This window comes from Arachis stenosperma, chromosome 2, assembly GCF_014773155.1.
Source record: "Arachis stenosperma cultivar V10309 chromosome 2, arast.V10309.gnm1.PFL2, whole genome shotgun sequence".
Classification (NCBI taxonomy): Eukaryota; Viridiplantae; Streptophyta; class Magnoliopsida; order Fabales; family Fabaceae; genus Arachis; species Arachis stenosperma.
Window position 1 is genome coordinate 7,395,356 of NC_080378.1, and position 19,159 is coordinate 7,414,514.

At 31.9% G+C, this 19,159-nt stretch overlaps 3 protein-coding genes across 4 annotated transcripts; 1 reads left to right on the forward strand and 2 right to left on the reverse strand.

The window, feature by feature from the left end:
* Positions 1-3,278: 3,278 nt before the first annotated feature.
* LOC130961456 (uncharacterized calcium-binding protein At1g02270-like) lies at positions 3,279-7,968 on the reverse strand. 2 transcript variants are annotated; one of them, XM_057887355.1, is made up of 11 exons: positions 7,635-7,968; positions 7,192-7,425; positions 7,008-7,112; positions 6,724-6,829; positions 6,304-6,524; positions 6,151-6,227; positions 5,964-6,057; positions 5,752-5,880; positions 4,997-5,107; positions 4,802-4,909; positions 3,279-4,024 (listed from the first exon to the last, which is right to left on the reverse strand). In XM_057887355.1, the coding sequence occupies exons 1-11, from the start codon at positions 7,635-7,637 to the stop codon at positions 3,782-3,784; spliced, it is 1,431 nt and encodes a 476-aa protein (XP_057743338.1). In that variant the 5' UTR covers positions 7,638-7,968; the 3' UTR covers positions 3,279-3,781. The 2 variants fall into 2 exon arrangements, with proteins under 2 accessions (XP_057743338.1, XP_057743339.1); XM_057887356.1 differs by having other exon boundaries at positions 5,752-5,877; positions 7,635-7,967.
* Positions 7,969-11,826: 3,858 nt separating this feature from the next.
* On the reverse strand, positions 11,827-15,790 carry LOC130961083 (uncharacterized). Its single transcript, XM_057886753.1, has 11 exons — positions 15,410-15,790; positions 15,047-15,127; positions 14,374-14,469; positions 14,184-14,267; positions 14,031-14,100; positions 13,821-13,903; positions 13,360-13,439; positions 12,945-13,043; positions 12,757-12,865; positions 12,438-12,527; positions 11,827-12,289 (listed from the first exon to the last, which is right to left on the reverse strand). Exons 1-11 carry the CDS (start codon positions 15,689-15,691, stop codon positions 12,251-12,253), a joined length of 1,113 nt encoding a protein of 370 aa, XP_057742736.1. The 5' UTR covers positions 15,692-15,790; the 3' UTR covers positions 11,827-12,250.
* Positions 15,791-16,597: 807 nt separating this feature from the next.
* Positions 16,598-19,154, forward strand: LOC130961085 (chlorophyll a-b binding protein 7, chloroplastic). Its single transcript, XM_057886754.1, has 4 exons — positions 16,598-16,847; positions 17,496-17,722; positions 18,275-18,789; positions 18,995-19,154. The coding sequence occupies exons 1-4, from the start codon at positions 16,792-16,794 to the stop codon at positions 19,010-19,012; spliced, it is 816 nt and encodes a 271-aa protein (XP_057742737.1). The 5' UTR covers positions 16,598-16,791; the 3' UTR covers positions 19,013-19,154.
* Positions 19,155-19,159: the final 5 nt, after the last annotated feature.

A 19,159-nucleotide genomic window follows, 5' to 3' on the forward strand; every position in this document is an offset into this window, starting at 1 on the left:
ATCATTACATATTCAATTGATAAGACTATGATTATAAAACATTTTCCTTATTTTCAACTTTATTGTACGGTCATCCTAACTTCCAAATTCCAACTGTTCTTCAGCAACTTTGAAACTTACATAAAGAAATCATTATTTTATATTATGAGAGTGGATTAGATAGTAGATAAATAAAGGAAGATTATAAAAAAATCATAGATGAGATGGTAAAAAAAAATTATATGTTAAGAGTTTTATTATTGTTACGATGGGTAACTGGAAATTAGTGGGTTTGACTCGTTGGGTTGGCCCAATCGTCTGAAAGAGGGAGTTCTTTGACTAGGTTCGCGCTTGAGAACCTCCGTCCGACTTATGTGCACACGAGTGAATAGGGGGTGATACCTGCAAAGACACTCCGATACCTAAGTCAGCAATGGTCTAAGCAAGTTTAGAGAATATTGGAACTTAGAGATACCTGAGGGGTGTATTTATAATGGTGAACCAATAACTACCGTTGGAGTAGTTCCACCTTTTAAGAAGGATAATCGTCCCTTTATCTTAGGGAAGTTGAAGTATGGCTCCTGAAGTGGGTTGAGAGATTTTAGGGGCAGTTACTTATTTGAATAAGTGTTATCTGCCAGCTAACCTTCGTTCCCGACTTCCTTAGAGTGGAGTCTGCATCGAATCCGACTTCTTGGGAGGAGGTCGGTTGCGTGGGAAGGCCAATCTATAGATTGAGCATTTTTGTCCTATTTGAACCTGGGTCTTGACGTTGGATCAGGGTATGAACAATTATAAATATAAGGAAGAGTTTCAAGTGTACCAAAAATATCGGTGTTCCAGCTGTTTTAACCGTTGATATAAATTATAAAAAATATATATAATATATATTAATTAAACTAGACAGTTAAAATAATTAGAATATTAGTGTTCTTTAATACACTTAAATTTTTTTTTATAATATTAATGACATCGTTTAATCCATATATTTGATTCTATCTAGTAGAATAAATTTTTATCGTTGTTGTATACATTTTTTATTGGTTTATTTTTTTAATAATATACTAAAGTCAAATTTTAAATATGAATGTGTCTAGTCTAATTTTTGGGTCATGACTCAATCTTGATCAAAGCATATATAGTCAAACTAAATATAAAATAACTCTGAACTATAATCATAATCATGATCATAAACTTGCACATGTGGAGGAATGATCCGTTCAATAAGAACTTTTTACAACTTCTTATAAACCAACCAATCTAATATCTAAATTACTTTTGAAGATGTATTCAAATAATATTCATTATTATTACCTAATAGATAAACATAACTCATTAACGTATGTGATGTGAAGTAATGGTGTATGGCATATTTGGCATTGGAAATATAATAAAAATATAAAATAAATGTCTTGTAATATATGTCATAAAAGTATATTTTAAAAATATTATAAAAATATTTAACTAAAAATTATTAAAAACTTGTTCTTTCTTCAAATTTATTCTTGATAATAATGTAGTATGAAGAAACGTGTCAAAAAAATATAATTTTCTATTAAACTGTAACAATATTTAGATATATCAAACGTGTCAGAAAATATATTTTAATTTTTGTTAAAACATAATTAAATACAAAAGAAACACACATGGGAAAAACATCAAATAAATATAGTGTATAAAATATGTTCAACACAGATACACAATTGTTGAGTTCGGAAAACTTAAATTAAAAATGATGAATAAATATTATTAAATATATTTAAGTGTTTAAATAATTTTCAATAGTTTGTTTGATGTTTTTGTTAGTGTGCAAAAAAATTTTTCTAATGGGCCAACAAATAGAAGCCCCTTTTTGGTTTCCAAACATATATAAGCTCATCACATGGTTAATTCAAGTGGCTGAAATAAAAATCCAACCAGACCCATCATAAATTAAAGAAAGAAATAATTGACTCAAGTCTTCAAGCATACTTCAGTTACCTATTCTCATGGCCTAATGAATTCCAAATCTCAACTCAATTAAGTTTATGCCTTGGTAATTGAAAGAGAAAATTTAAATTGATTTAATTGCATTAAATACCTTACACGTTACTTAATATCTTGGGAAATTGAAGTGGAAATTCAATTTGTTTTAATTCCATTCAATGTTTCCACTTAAAGTTTCTTTCTTCTCTCCTCTTTTTTGTCTTGTCACTTCAATCCATCAAAGAAGAAGGCAGAAAAAAAAGTGAAGTTCACAAAAAATAGCCAAGAAAGGTATTTGCCATTGAAGATATGATTTGAAAAAATGCTTCAAGATTTTTTTTTGCCTAAAAAAATAAACAATCTGCCTCGGTGAAGAAGCAAATCTAAGTTGAAAAAAGCTTACTTCCATTTTTGTTCACCAAGAGAAAAAGTGCGTCTGAACCTCTAGGAAGGTAGAAGCAAATATGAAAACCTTGAAACTACTCTGGGTCAGAAACTCATCAAGAGTCCGAATTCAGTCTTGGGGCCAAAGTAAAGATCAAGGGTCCAGACTAAAAAAGCTTGAAGAAAAAGGTTGAGAAAGATGAGGTAACCTTGCATGCATTATCCTCGGTTCTCTCATCTCTCTCTGTTGAAGCCGCTGCTACTCTGTGGTAGGAGAAGAAATTGTTGGGTTAGTGTTTTAACCTTGAAAGCTTCCCCTTCTATATTAAGGGTGAACGGCCAAAACTTGAGATCAAGGAGAGTAAGTGGAAAGCACAGAGTTTTCATAACTTTCAAGCTATCTAAAGTTCTTCTCCTTCAATGAATTTCATTTTAGTTTCTTTTTCTTAGTATTATCTGGGTCTCATGGTAAAAAGCAAATATGGTGAGATTTATAAGAAAAAGTCAAAAGACAGTGATCAATATTAGAGAAAAAGTCATAGATGTCTCCGAGTTTCTTTGTATATCTGTATGTTGTGATTCATGATCCTATGTGGATTCTCTTGCAAGTTGGGTTAGCACTTTGCAGTTGAAAGTTAAGTTTTGAGTCCTAGTCAAATTCAGATTAGATGTAGAATCTGAATTTGTCCCATATAAAAATGGGTAGTTCCTAAAGAGAAATTAGTGTTTGTAATGTTGTGATAAGTGATAACATAGTGAAATTCCATCATTATTATGATAGAGACTGGATATAAGCCACATTGTACCTAGTGGCTAAACCAGAATATATCTAGTGTTAATTCTTTTTTTCTACTCCTTTTTCAGTTTCTGTTAATCTGGAAACGAAAACAAAAAATATCTCTCAATTCGGCACGAGACAAAACAAAAGTATCTCTCAACTCAACATGAGACAAAAGTAAAAATATCTTCTAAAATTTCTTTAAAAGGACAGAAATTAATATTCAACAAAAAGATCTAAAATTCAACCTCCTTTCTCTTAGTCACTGATTACCATCAACAACAATAAAATATCAATGCTAGTAGGTTTTTGTTTCTTCTTACAAAAAATTGAGACTAATAATTTGAATGGGATGAACTAATGAAAATGATGTTTGGGGAAATAGTAACTTAGAAGGGTAAATTAGAGAAAAGAAAGGCATGCCTAGAGATTCCTTTCTTTCAACTCTTACAATGCAAAAAATTTCACCCTATTGCCAGAAAAATTTGGCCACGACTTACCAAAATTTGATTACAAATTTTTCCTACCTTTTTTTTTCGACTCCCCACACAAATAATTTTTCTTAGGACTATACACTATAATATACTTCCACAACCTAAAAGTTAAAAAAAAAAAAAAGAAAAAGAAAAATCTAACAAAAGCTTATATTGATAATTTAAAGTATGAAGTAACTAGCTATAGTTTTTGTGATCCATAACATCTCATCTTTGCTGGTGAAAACACAGCAGTGAGCCTAGCATGATCTGAAAGAGAATACTCTTCTGGCCAATGTCCTCTCTCGACTTCTCGAGGGAACAACATCGCCTTCTTCACCTTAAAGCCGATGGTTTCGTGCTCATTCGTCGCATTCGCATCCTCCATGCAACCATTGAAGCTTTCCAATACAGGCTCTGGACATGTAGAGTTCCAAATCTTTTGCTGCAAAAGTCAGATATCACAGTTTTATTAACATATGGAATTAGAGATTGGATGAAGGCATCAGCTTCGGCTTAAGGTTGCGGATGAGTGAAGACATGCATAACCGAAACAAAGATGAACATAGACACGAGGAAGCGAAATGACGAGGACCGGATACTATGTAAGAAGTAATGTTCAAGGTGGATATCACAACTATGAAAGTCTGTTAACATTCATAGATTATGCACAATAAGAGCTTATAGGTCAAAGATATAGAATCAATCTAACATCAAACTAAACCACACAAATCTCTACAATATTAAACTAAACCAATCAAATATATACTGAACAGAGACGACAATTTGAGCCAACTGATTTGCCCGCCCAGAACGAGGCAGGTTTTTCAACCATTTACTGGATTTTGGAGCATATACCGACAATACCTGACAATAATTGTTTGGATATGGAACAGGTATGGGTAGTGGTCACCCCGCCCCGTACTCATCCCAAACATATACACAAATGAATGATTGAGATAGATTATCGGATTTGATGAATTTAAACTTTTATAACATTGCTTAGAATTTGTAGTGTGATAAATTTAATTATATTTGGAACTTACATGATATTTTTAGTACTTTGTATTTCATTTTTATAAATCATAAGTCATAGATTATATTTCAGACAGGAAAGATCACGCTTGAAGTGAGGCAAGACAGATATGAGTTTGGATTTGGGGCGATAAAGAAAACACCTGCAGGTAATGGGACATGTAATTAACGTAGATATGTGAAATACCTTGAATTCCTCGAAGTCGATGACCCCATTTCCATCAACATCTGCTTGATTCCATAGATCTTGGAACTGCTGAATGCATAATCCATTAGGCACATCAACTAATTTTACCTGAAAAACAGTTGCAACATATAAATGATTAAGTTCACTGCCTCATATCTATGTCATTATCATATATTAGCAGATTGTGAAGTATACCTGCCGCAGTGCTTCATGGAAACTAAGATATGTCACAGCATCGGCACAATTGTCGCCCTTCAGAAATGTAAATGCACCGTCTTCAGACAGCGAAGCTTTTCGTAGCTGGTACTGAAATCAAATCCCCGAAGGAAAAAGGTCATATTCAGAGCCACAAGGATAATACACATTTGAGCCACAAGGATTCATTAATTTTTTACAACAATGGGAGTCCTATGATTATGAATCTATGACAAATCAAAAGGATAGTATAATATATGTCTGTCAGATATGTGTTGGAGAGGTGTGTTTGTTTCATCTTGAGGAAAAAGTAATTTTTTTTATTCCCACAGTATCCCCGACTCGACAAGCTTAAGGACTAATCTGTCAATAGATTGTTGCATACACAAGACGAGATTCAAACCCCACACTTGCCTAAGCAAACGAGTGAACTAACCACTCAACTAACCCGAGTTGGTTTGGACAAAATAACTTTTAAACTAAAATCTTCTATATAATTAAAAAGCTGAAAATCAATTTTTCTGAAAAGCTACTACTTTTCAGCTTCTACAAAACAAAAGCTGAGAAATGTTTTGTTTTGTTCTTTTCAAATCCTAATTTTTCAAAACAATTTATCCAAATATGTGAATATTGATTTTTTGTTTTCAATGAAGGAAGTAATTTCTGACTAGATAAGCCGAAAACACACCCTTTAAGTCTCTAAGTTCATCAGCAAATTTTACAAATCAACCTATAAGCAGCATAGTATTACTCACCTTGAGTATGCTAAAAACAGCTTCGGCCCAACTTGTCTTCAAAGGTTTCCGTGGTTGGTTCGGATTGCAAAGCCAAATGAAGTCGACACCGCAGATATTTCCTCTATGATTTCGGTGACTAACCCACTGCTGGATTAACAAGACAATAAAAAAACATGAAAACAAAAATCTAAAACAAAGCTTAAGAATTTATGAACTAGTAAGATATTAACCTTGTGGGAATCTGCATAACTGTCATATGATGAAACAAACCCTTGTGACCTAAGAAACTTGTATACATGCCCTTTCTTACTTCCATTCCAGTCACTGCATTAGATTGAACATTGAAGTTCACACTATTAGGAAACCTGATTCTGTTAAGCATACCAACATTGCAGCAAAATCGAACAATAAACTCACCCGCAGAGTATAATAGGCATCGGTTTCAGCTTGTTTTCTTTTTGAAACAATTCCACTTGCTCCAAAATTTGGTGAACCTACAAAAACAGTGAAAGCTAAGATAAGATTGAAAACAAAATTCATATGTGAATCAGAAGAAAAACATGGACATACCTGATGCAATCTCACTATACATAGACTTGAATTGTGAGGAAATAACAGGTGTGTGTTCACAATAAGAAACTCTTGGTGAAGACTTCCCATTTGGTTTTGCGAAACAGGGGCAATAGACTGAACGTGTAACAACTGAGCAACGCGATCACCGAAATCGTTTAAAAACAACTCCCGATAATTCACAACATGTAAATATTTTGTGTGTATAGCAGTAAGAAGACCTGCATAAAGTATAGTAGATATGAGTTTTGAGCTACAGAGTAACAAATTTACTTGGAGAAACTTATACTTTAGATTATGACAAAAATCGGAAAACCTCAAACGCATGGAACATCGGTACTTAGTACTAACTACTAGTATGCTAGCAATCCAAATATCTAAGCAAGATGGACCATGAATTTCATTTTCACACACACTTACCATCTCCGCGGTTGTTGGTTCGAGCAAGCTTGAAGAGATGGTAACCAGCATCCCCTAGTTTCTCCTCATACATGTGAACAAGTTCTTCATTTCCAACCCAAAATTCCTACAAATGAAACAAGGATCATAAGTCACACACACAACACTCGAGGATATCTAAATTATTGGATTAAGCCTAAAACCACAAAATTGACCAGAAATCACATCTTGACTCAAACATATACTAATACTACTCATACTTAAAATTCCTACACTTTCTACCAAGAAAAGAGAGAAATTGCTACCTGAAGGCACATTATGGAAGATGATTCAGCAAGCAAGGAATTCAGAATACTTTCATTCCTGGACAACCAGGAGTACCTGAACTCACTTTCCCTGAGGCTTTGGTTCTGTTCAAAAACATACAAATTAAGACACAAGTGATTGCATAAATGTTAAAAACTAAGGGAAAATAGCACAAGACAAGACCTTTGGATCAATCCTTTTGTAAATAGGAGCCAAGATATTGAAAGTGGTGAATGAAACACATGAAGGACCCCTTTCCACCTCCACCATTGATGATGAACAACACTCACTGTCACTGTTATTACTAACAATGGAAAGATCTCCATCACTGTTATCACCACCGCTCATAACATTATAAGAAGAACCCTTCCCTTTTCTCAAGTTGAGCTTAGCAACACTAGAACCTGCAGCTACTACCTGAAATTCCAAGCATAAACCAACATCAAAATCCCCTTCTTTTATTTTCTCCAAATCCATAACAAAACCACCCCAAAATCAAATTTGAGCTGAAAACAAAACACCCACATGAGCAAAAACAAAACTTGTTCAAGTTTTGAACATAAAAACCAAGACCCAAATGAGCAAAAAACCGAACTTTTTAGGTACAAAAGCGAGAAATCACTTACCATTTTCAAAATCCTAGCCACTGTCCAAAAGGGGTACTAAGAAAAGAAGGTTCTGGAAAAAATAGAAGCAAAGTTTTGTGCTTTCTGTAGGAAGCTGAAATGGGTCACTAATTATAGCAGCGTTTGAATAAATGAAGCTTTGAAAAGCAAATATAATTGAAGCTCCTTTTTAAGCCTTCTTTTGTCGTTAACGTTGTTCCATTCGTTGTATGAGTAGTATATATAGAGAAAGAGAGAGCTTTTGTTCTGGATTCGTTGTTAGATGACTGTTTATGGAAAAGAGAGAGAGAAAGAGAGAAAGAGAGAGAGAGAGAGAGAGGTGCGATGCTGTTTCCGTGAAATTGGAATCTTATTTTTATTCTTTTTCTTTTATTTTGTTTTCTAATTTTTTGTTTCATTTTTTTTTATTATCATTGAAGGACACTTTATGACGCAATTAGCATTACTGCAGTATCATTTATCACCATGGCAACTGGGCAACACGCCTATGCAAATAGACATTTATTTATTTATTATTTAATTTTGATCTATAGTATATCTATGACTAATAATTTTGTTATGTCATTCATTATATTGTGCATTATTATATTATGGAGAAATAATTAAATATGTAGTCTTATGAATGGTATTGGTTGACTCAACTAGTGTGTCTTTTTTTTTTCTAATTTACAATAATTCATAGATACCGTAACTCTAAATTAATTAGCCTTCCCACTAAGGTAAGTTTTAGAATAATCATTTAAATTAGTCCCTAAATTTGAATATTTTTAGTTTTTAATAAATTTTTATTTTTTAGTAGTTTTCAAAAAAATTTATTGGATATATTGGCTTATTTATTATTTTGATCAAATTTTTAGTATAAATATTAAACAAATAATTTTTAATAAATTTTATTATAAAATAATTAATTCTAAAAGAATATATTCTAAGACAAATTATTCATATTTAAAATTATAAAAATACTAATTAATCCAGCAGGAATAATTTTTGAGAATTTCTAAAGTCTAAAAATTTATTAGGGTCCAAAGTGACAAAAATATTCGATTAAAAATTTTTAAAAATTAATTTGACATTTATTCTAAATTTTAAAAGCTCATACTATAAGTATTTTTAAAATAATTCATATAGTGGTAAATTTACCACAGAAAAGTATTTAAATGATTCTTTCTATTTTAGAATGGAATAAGCTTTCCCAATTGGTTGAGTTAGGTTAGTAATATTTTAATCTGAATATTTGTTAACATCATCAAATTGTGGGTGAAGTGATGCCCTAGCAGAAAGAAGAATGTGAATGGAATTTATTCCTTTCTTCTTCTCTTTGTTTGCCTTGGAAGTTCAGAGAAATCAATCATCATCTTCCTATGAAAAAGAAAGGAATAAACTAGTAAAATTTTTTTGGTCATAGTAATTTACCAAAGAATTATTGTTATTTTTTTTACTGTTTTATTGATTATTTATTTATTTTTTTATCTACAGTATTTCTCAATTCGAGACTAATTTATTATAAATCTGAACTTTATTTAAGGATTTATTATTGGTTAATAAATTATTACATGCATAAAACAGAATTTAAATCTCGATACTTATTTAAGTGGACAAATTAGTCGGTGTTGCTTATTTTCTACAACACCCAATTCCTCCAAAAAGAAGAATTTTAAAAAATGAGACTGATGATCCAAGTAACCTTTATAAAAAAAAATAAATTACATATTAAACTTAGTAAATAATCAGTGCCAAACCTAAAGTACGTATATTCAATTTGATACCTTTTTTTGTTTGGTTAATGCCAATAAGGAATCTATAAATCTTTGCGAAATATTCAAATATCTAATTATTAGTTTGTTCTTGCAAAAATAATAAAATGTTATTACACACAAAATATTTACTATTAAATCAATTATTATATTTTCTTATAAAATTATGTCTATTATATTATATATTTTTAATGTATATATTTATATTATAATATATATTTTATATAAATAATTAATTTAATAACTAATTTTTTGAGTTTACATAACGTAATCTTGAAAAATAATATTCCACTAATCCATGCTTAATAGGATACTGATTTGGACCTATTATAATGTTTGCACTTTTATAATATTATTATTCATCCAAATTTTGGAATAATTTTGAGAAAACAAATTGATGTTTTTTTTGTACGAAAGGTATTATATTATTATGATGATTATTATTATTAAAATAATACTGTGGTTTTCATAGCAGGCCGGTTACAAAATATAACATTTGACATCATATAAAAAATTAACCTTCCTAAAAGAGAAAAGTTTCTGCTATTGTTGTGATTGTTTAGTAATACTTTATCGTTATCCAGTTTTCATTAATATAGTTTTATTCAAGAGTCAAATGGTTATTTATACCTCCCTCCTTCCATTCCTCTTTTCCTTTTTTTCCTTTAATTTCTTTTTTTTTTTTCAAATAATGATTGCTTCATCCCCCTATTTTATTAATATCTAAATGGACACGGAATGCAAATTTTTGTGGTTAACCAAAGTTTAGGAAAGAAATGCAAATTATACATGTCGGTGTCCCTTTTCCTTATGATTTTAAAATCACCTCCATGCATATAAGATAAATAAACAATTTGAAATGGAGTGATTAATTTATTCATCCGCTTAAATAAGTATTTGAAATTTGAATTTTATCTTATGTATATATTATATAGTAATTTATTGACTAACAATAAATTTTTAAATAGAGTTCAGATCTATAACAAATTAATTCTTAGTCTATCAGTATCAGATTAAAAAATATTGTAGACAAAAAAAAAAGTATAAGACATTACAAGTGTACACCATGACAGCATCCACTTGCCTAAAAATAAAAATGACTAATAAATAAGTCATATAGGAAATAAAACGAAAAATGGAATGAGATATATTATATGTGATGGAAGATTAACGTTATATATGCATATTAATATCAAGTATAATACACATATAAACTCACTTTTTTTTCACAATAAAAAATTTTATTGAAAGTAAGTCGGCACCTCACTTAATGATACAAAATAGAATAAATATATGAATTAATTTTTAATTAATCAATATTAACCCTTTTTCATTATAAAATTGATTTTCTAGCCTTATTTTTTAGAAGATTTAGAATTAGAAGTTAGAATTTAAAAATTTATAATTTAAAAGTTAAGATAAATTTTTAAAAAATAACTGATGTTAACAAGAAAAATTAACTCTCTAATTAAATCCTTAATAATAAATAGGTGATTAACACTATACTTAACGTATATGCTAACACAAGTCTTTTTGGGGGAACAAATTAAATCTAGCTTTTGGTGTTTAAGGAAAGATGACTTTATCTTGGTTTTTGTTTCTGGTCTTTATCTTTTGCTCATTAAAACAGTAATTTCTCACTTTTTCGAGTTGTGAATTGTGACAATGTTTTATTAAAATTATATTATAAATGAAGGGAGAAAAAAAAAGATAAGGAACACATGGTAGACAATGGACCACATTAAGTGATAATTGATGATAAATTTGGCAGCGTGGGGTATGGTATATGTTAAGGATAAGTATCCAATTCACCTTTTGATTAATGGAAAGGCCAATATCAAAGAAAAGAGGAAACAATTTCATCTGCAACATTTATTTTTCTTCCCAACTGTTCAAAATGACCAAAGGACAATAACGCCTCAACAATCTAAAGTTATTGTCTTAGAATTAGAATTATTTTTTTAATAAATAATTGTTTTCATGCTTCCACTCTTTCATAGTTTCATTCACGATCTCAAAAATAGATAGCATTATAAAAAGAATAAAACTAGATGATAAACTTATTCATAGAAAAACATAATATTAAAAATTAAGAACCAAACAAACCCTAGATATTTTTGAAAATATTGGTGAAGCACAATTTGATTGATATTAGAGCGGTTGAACCGTGTGGACCTAACTAAAGACAGATCACAGAAGTTGTATCAAGAGTTTGACAAGATCACAGCTTGTTTCATCCATCATATGGCTAATCTCTTTCCATGGATAAGACCTAATATTAATAACAATTACAATAATATATATAAAAAAGATTATTAAAGTTTGGAACACCTCCCAGAATCATCTTAGAAATTCAAACACTATAAAATAGTAACACTACTACTACTTCTTCTACTATTACTAATAATAATAAATATAATAAATTCAATTCCATAATATTTGAATAACAATTCTTGCTTGTCATTTCTAGGATTGGTATGTTACATTCATATCCCTGATGAAGCCATAAAGTACAGATGGTACAGCTCATTTGGAATCAATTCTCTGACTTAATTTGCCTAAGCTTTTATAAAATTGTTGCACATGAATAAAAGCAATGGTGCTCAAGAAAATCAGTATGGTAGAAGCAAACAATTTCCAAGTTAAGAAACTATATTTAAATTGTGAGAACTAACAATGGACATAAGGTCAAAACTGAGCACTGGTATACAGAGATTTGAGGAATTTAGACCCCAAAAGCAAGGGGGGAAATACATGAAAAACCATGCTGACAGATTGCCACAACTTCAAGATAAGCAACGATCTTTGTCAGATAAAACCTACTCCAAAAGAAATAACTTCCAAAATGCAACTCTCCATGAACTATAGGAAAAACCTCCTCCGACTTGTATCCATTTCCGGCTAAAAGTGAGGTAAAAGAAGAACAAGGACAGATAGAAAACAGAAACAGAAAAAAAAAAACAGCAGTGTTAAGAAGACAGTAGAAATGATTAGCAAAGTCATAAAAGGAATTGAAACAGCAATAAGGCTTGGTTAACAAGTAAATTACCTTATGAACCCACTCATATTCTCCTCCCTTGGAGTCAAATGTTCCATGCTGCAGGCTGATCAATTTCAATGTGAAACGAGGGCCACATTCCTGCATTTTCAAAGAATTCATTAGAGACAGGTTTGGAGGCCTCAAACAGTAACAATGCTTGAATGAATAATTAGCTAAAATGCTGAACACTAAGAAGTATAAGAAACATTAGGGCCAAAATGAAGGTAAATGCAAAACATCAGAGCCATGTTTAACATAAATACCAAATAGTCAACAAGCAGAGTTTTAGTGGTAAATGAAATGCAAATAGCAAAGAGCTGACACGAACCTGAAGACGAGCTATTGTTTTGTGATCAGGAACTTTCTCATTTGTCCCCTTTTCGTCCTTTTTACCTTTAGTATCAGTCTTTTTAATTTCTTTGGTTTCAAAGATATACCTTAACAACAGGAAATGAAATCATTAATAGTGTAAAAAGTAGACAATATTAGTAGCTTGTAAGTCAAAGGGATATATACCGATGATGTCGGAAGAATATGAAGTCTCTCTGATTGTGGAACGTAACCACTCGTCGGCCTTTAAATTCTGGTTCTTGTGGGAAAAGTGACTGTATCAATCTATTTAAAAGGAGGAAAAATCATTAAATAAGGAGATTTAAAAGATGGGTAAAAGATTACACAAAGTATTGCTACACAAACAGACAAGGATCTAGAGAGAATATTGATAATTTGGAGAATAGGAAAGGTAGCCTTGTGATTGTTTGCACCCTTTTCAAAATAATTCTTAAAAAATAACACTCACAAGTACAACATCATTTCAATTATACATACATCTGAATATACCAGAATTTAGAATGAAGCACATCCAGTAACATATAAATGTTAAACAACAAATGAAACATATAAGAAACTAAGCATAAGAGTAAAGACTGACCTTGCAACTCGATGCCCCAAACGCGTTGTGAAGTTATTGAACACAAGCTCAGGCTTGTGACTGGTTGGATTTCCATGATTCTGAAAGGGAAAATATAATACAATCAACAACAGAAGTTGGATACTTCATTGCCTACTTACCTTTGACATAACATGCCACACTTAACATCAATAGAAATGGATTCATCTACCAATATTTCCTATTAACAAAGGCCGATATATGTATACACTTACGGAACTTAAAGTAATTGTTTCTTGTATATGAATGCAAATACAAAAAGGAACCCAACCAAAATATGTTAGAATGGCTAACACCTCTTGACTTGAGGCACCGCATCATAAAACATTTTCTTTTTCCACCCACGATTTTGCGCATGAATTTTGTAGTCATACTGAAAAATATGCAGACCAATTCCATAGACCCATACAAATTATCATGTTTATGAAGAACAAATATCATACCTTTATATCCTTGCGCAAAACAAGCTTTGAAAGCTTGAAGTGAGCAGTAGGTCCATCAGGCAATCCAATGATTAAGAGAGCATCTGCAAATCAATGTAGTGAGGAATTAAAATGTTGTATAGGCATCACACTGAAATCTAAAGGAAAAGGCATAAGTATCCTACAAATAACATTGTGAAAACATTAAACTTATCTAGGACCTGAACCTACCTGGCTCCCGGCGATTGGTGTGAACAACCACCATAGAAGTGAAGTCCTTTTTCTTCGCATATTCTACAATCTGACATTCACATCAAAATTAGAAAGAAGATTCAAATGGACTCTCCATATTAAACACCTACATAGAGAACAGACGCCCATTACCTTTTTTAAATCATAGGTTCCTCTCTTGAAGTAATGTGCATTTGGTATAACAGAAAGCAATTCTGATATAAAAGCAGGTCCCCTCTGCAGATTAAGTTATTTTCAACCAAAAGATGCAAACATGTAAGAAACAAGGCAAAGGAAGTAAAAAGGCATAATGGACAAAAGCAATACCATGTAGCAGACCTACCGAAGAATTGAAACGGCATGTGGTGATTAATATCTTTGGGGTTTGTTGCTGGCTCAAAATTTTACTGAACTCATCAGCATCATTTCCTGCAAATAACTGCAAAAAATACAAAAAAAAAATCAAATAAAGCATTTTTTAAACAAACAGTTAAAATCATATCAGTTGCAATTCAACATGCAAAATAAAAAAAGGAAATTAAAACTAAACATGATTAAAAATTATGAATATCATCTGATTAGTAAATCACAATGATGCATATTCCTCTGTAGAAAAAAAGGTGAAATTACCACCAGAAGTAATTCTACCATCAACTTAACTAAAGATATAATACCAATTACCCATATTTATACACATGTTTGAACTTTGAATCAAATCTTACTCTAGAGTCTAAGTACAACAAAAACTAAAACCTTAATTCTAATAAGAACTAACTCAAAATGTACAACTAAGCATGTCAACTAAACAACTACATTGTGTGCGCAGTGTCATAAACCATATCTGTAAAGAAAATATACGCCAGCTTCTTTCTTAACAGCTTTCTATATGCTTTTTCTTATTTTCCCTCCTAGGAGCTAGCAGACTACTCAAAAGCAGAACATAGAAAAGAAAGGCTCAAATTAATCAACTTTGAAGTGAAAAAATGGGATCAAGGGAGACAGTGTAAAAAGAAAACCTCTTCATCGTCGGGCATGCAAACAGTTTCGTCGAATTCCCTGGTGTTCTCGATGGTGCGTGGAACCTTCTTCTCTGGAGGCTGCACCCGTTCAAAACAAACAATGAAGCAATTCAACTCCGGTGAATTAAGATAAACATTCAAAACATATCACAATCACAAGCTTAGACAACATTTTAATTTAAAAAAAAAAAACTAAAAATAGTGATCTTTATTTTTAACTGCAACAAAATCAGGATATTTTAGCATAAAAATCACATTTTTTATCCTAATCACCAATCCAAGCATACACCAAATTCCAATAACAAATGCAATTATTCTCTTGAAATAAAAAACATTAATACAATTGAATCAAAGTAGAACCTCTTCGCCGAGCTCAAGAGCTCTTTTCTCAGCGGCTTGGCGTTCCTTGAGCTTATTGCGCTTCTCAAGCTTCTTCTGGCGTTTGAGCTTGGCATGGATCTCAGATCTCTTCTCCTTGTTCTTTATCATCGAAGGAAGTATCTCCTTCTTCTTCGATTTCTGCTTAATCGAATTGGAATCGGAGGAAGCAGAAGCTCCTTGCTTCTTTGGTGGCGGTGAATCTCTCTCATCATCTTCGTCACTATCGGAACCCTTGCTCCTCTTCTTCCTTTTCGCACCCATTCTTCTTCTTGTAATTGGTAGCTGAAACTGAAGCTGGAGCTGAAGTGGAAGAAAATTGAAGGGGGTTTTGGTGGTTAGGGTTTTTGAAAAATGAATAGGGCAACGAAGATCAGAATTAGCATAAATTACTGGAACGACGTCGTTAGTATCTTTCACTCTCTATTTTTTTTTCGTAATAACTTTTGGGCTCAACTAAATCCGATTTCGTTACAGTGGCCCAAACCGGCCCATTTAAATTTGATGCCTTTTTTCCATGTCAAAAAATGCTAGTTTTTTTTTAATTAAAAAACAAAGAAACGTTTGCTTCTACAATAGCACAATGACACAATCTACATACTTTATATTTTACAAAGGTTTCTAGTTAGATTTGTCTTTATAATTTTTTTTTATTATAGTTATTTCGGTTCAATTAAGAGATAACAAAAATCAGCTAATAATTAACCAAAAAATAATTACCGATTATACATTCAAAATTTTATGCTAGCCAGTTACCAGAGAATTTTTGTTATTTTCTCATATATATCATATTTAATTACCCTAGATACTTATAATTTTACACATTTTTAAATTATGTTGCTGTAAATTTAAAAGTTTGTATTAAAAAAATTTTACATTACAAAAAAAAATTAATCAAGTATTTATAGCTCAAATATTTCCAATCAACCTCAAACTTTTTAGAGATTCTGTGATTAAGTATTTAAGTCTTCTAATGTGGAAAAATCTTGAAACTTGATGAAATTGCATGTGAAGTGAGTTAAGTCAACTTGGTCTTATTCTTTCTTTTTTCATTTTAATTTAATTTAAGAGACATACATCGTCCCACAAATTGATTATTGATCTTTGATCCATTATTTTGTGGTGGCACAGAATTTTGTCTCAGATTCTCAGATGTGAACCACTAGATTCTGATTTTTTCTCCCATGTAAATCTATCCAATTGGATTCTACATGCCACGTGGCAACACACCATCTAATTTATAGTTCCCATACCTATCCATTGAGATAAGAAAATCTTGCATATAGTAACCAAAAATAATTATAATAATAATTGCATTTTCCTTTTCCTTTCATCACTCATCAACTAAGCTGAGTTCCTCAGCCATGGCTTCTGCTTGTGCTTCCTCTGCCATTGCAGCTGTTGCCATCTCTTCCCCAAGGCAAGTTCCACCACAATCTTTTCTTCATCATGTTCTTATATTTTATTTTATTTTTTTTTCCAAGAATAACTATCACATTGCTTAATAAAATTTGTTACATGAAAAGTTTAATGTATTAGATACTATGACTTTTTCATACACCAATCTTATCAATTTCACATGTATTTTTGAACGGAAAGAGCATCTACATGAGTCAAATTAGTTGGAACATAATCATATTTTGTGTATTATTGGTTAATAGTATGTGAAAAAATGTGTCATGCATTGATCCAAATGAAAGGCATAAATTATGTTAAATTCTATCTTTATTCAAAAGAACAAGTAATAAGAATTAAATTCTAAACTTTTTTGTTGCAGAAATTCTGACAACAAAATAATTATATGTGAAAACTCGAGTGCAGATAACTTCACAAGGTTAGAAGTTGATAGTTGAGAGTCGTCAAATAATTAATTTGACAGATTTGACTAAATTATTATCTATTGACTCTCAACTATGATCTTTGCATGATATTAACTGTACCTTAGTTTCCACCATAATTGTATATCTAACTATGATTTGACACTCTATAAAGTATATGTTAGAATACGAAATTACATATATAGAATATACATAGCTGATTTGGTGATTGATTTTTTTTGTGTATGCAGTTCTCAGAAGAATGGATCACAGTTGGGAACCACAAAAGCTTCATTTCTTAGTGGAAGGAAGCTGAAGTTGAACAACTTCACAGCACCAACTACTGGAGCTAGATCCAGCACCACAGTGTGTGTAGCAGCTGATCCTGATAGGCCCCTTTGGTTCCCCGGCAGCACTCCTCCGCCTTGGCTCGATGGCAGTCTCCCCGGAGACTTTGGATTTGATCCTCTAGGACTTGGTAACTGTGAATCAATTTGCAGATTTTAATTCGAATGCGTTCGATTCACTTTATTTACACTTTTGTCTAACTTCTATTTCAAAATAATTGTCGAGTTAGATAAAGTAGAATACTAAAAAATCGAATCTATTGTCGAGATACATTGATTTTTCGATATGTTTAGATGTATTGATATTTTGTTGTTCTAGTTTGTCAACTTGATATATATTTTGAATCAGAATTTGTAGTTTTCACACTGAAAATCTACTCTTTGTTTTCACTTTTACTCATGGTTTGATACTAAATTGATATTAAGGTATGAAGTTTGATGTGTGATTTTTGTTAAGAATGTTGAGATTAACAGAAATTTAATTAGCATCCTTAGAAGTATCCATTAGAATATTTAGACCAAGTTTGAAGTTAGAATATTTAGACCAAGTTAGATCCTTAAAATGAACTTGATACAAGTATTTTTATCAAATTCGAGAGTTCACCTAAACTCGTGGAGCTAAGGTTAACTCGAAATGTAGAACTCGACTCGTAAACTCATAAGAGCTAGTTGTGATTCAACAGGATCTGACCCAGAGAGCCTAAGATGGAATGTTCAAGCAGAGCTTGTGCACTGCAGATGGGCTATGTTAGGCGCCGCCGGCATCTTCATCCCGGAATTCCTAACTAAGATTGGGATCCTAAACACACCTTCATGGTATACTGCTGGGGAGCAAGAGTACTTCACAGACACCACCACACTCTTCATAGTTGAGCTCATCTTCATCGGCTGGGCCGAGGGACGAAGATGGGCTGATATCATCAAGCCAGGCTGTGTTAACACTGACCCTATCTTCCCTAACAACAAGCTCACCGGAACTGATGTAGGGTATCCCGGCGGCCTATGGTTTGACCCTCTCGGATGGGGAAGCGGTTCACCTGAGAAGATCAAGGAGTTGAGAACAAAGGAGATCAAGAATGGAAGGTTGGCCATGTTGGCTGTTATGGGAGCATGGTTCCAGCACATTTACACCGGCACCGGCCCTATCGACAACCTCTTTGCACACCTTGCTGATCCTGGCCATGCTACTATTTTCGCCGTAAGTTGAACCAATCAAGAAATTCTTGTATAGATACAAGTCTAGCTCGTCATATTCAGACATGTTCATCATAAACATGTCTAGATATGAGGTGTTAGATTTGTATCTATATAAGATATTTTTATTTAGGTTGAATAATTTGACTTTCAATTTATAATTATGTTTTTGTTTTTGATGATCTTATTTATGTTTTACTATTTTTCAGGCTTTCACCCCCAAGTGAGAATGTTAAGGACAATTGTGAGTGAGATTGTGCAAGCCTGTAATGAGAAACATTGATGAAACATGGTTTTGTAATTAATGTGGCTACTTCTATATCAATGTCATGCACAGATTGATAATTGAATGTACAAATTCTTATTTTAGATTC

Bases quoted from the DNA above. Each gene is read 5' to 3' on its own strand.
- LOC130961085 (XM_057886754.1), top strand. From the start codon at position 16,792: ATGGCTTCTGCTTGTGCTTCCTCTGCCATTGCAGCTGTTGCCATCTCT. The intron at 16,848-17,495 runs GCAAGTTCCACC...TTGTGTATGCAG, and splicing joins GTTGCCATCTCTTCCCCAAG to TTCTCAGAAGAATGGATCAC. The intron at 17,723-18,274 runs GTAACTGTGAAT...GTGATTCAACAG, and splicing joins ATTTGATCCTCTAGGACTTG to GATCTGACCCAGAGAGCCTA.
- LOC130961083 (XM_057886753.1), bottom strand. From the start codon at position 15,691: ATGGGTGCGAAAAGGAAGAAGAGGAGCAAGGGTTCCGATAGTGACGAA. The intron at 13,440-13,820 runs GTATGATATTTG...TTTCCCTTTCAG, and splicing joins TTTTGCGCAAGGATATAAAG to AATCATGGAAATCCAACCAG. The intron at 13,044-13,359 runs GTCAGTCTTTAC...CCTTTTAAATAG, and splicing joins TTGGGGCATCGAGTTGCAAG to ATTGATACAGTCACTTTTCC.
- LOC130961456 (XM_057887355.1), bottom strand. The intron at 6,830-7,007 runs GTAGCAATTTCT...TTTCATTTGTAG, and splicing joins CTTCCATAATGTGCCTTCAG to GAATTTTGGGTTGGAAATGA. The intron at 4,025-4,801 runs GTATTTCACATA...TGACTTTTGCAG, and splicing joins TCGACTTCGAGGAATTCAAG to CAAAAGATTTGGAACTCTAC.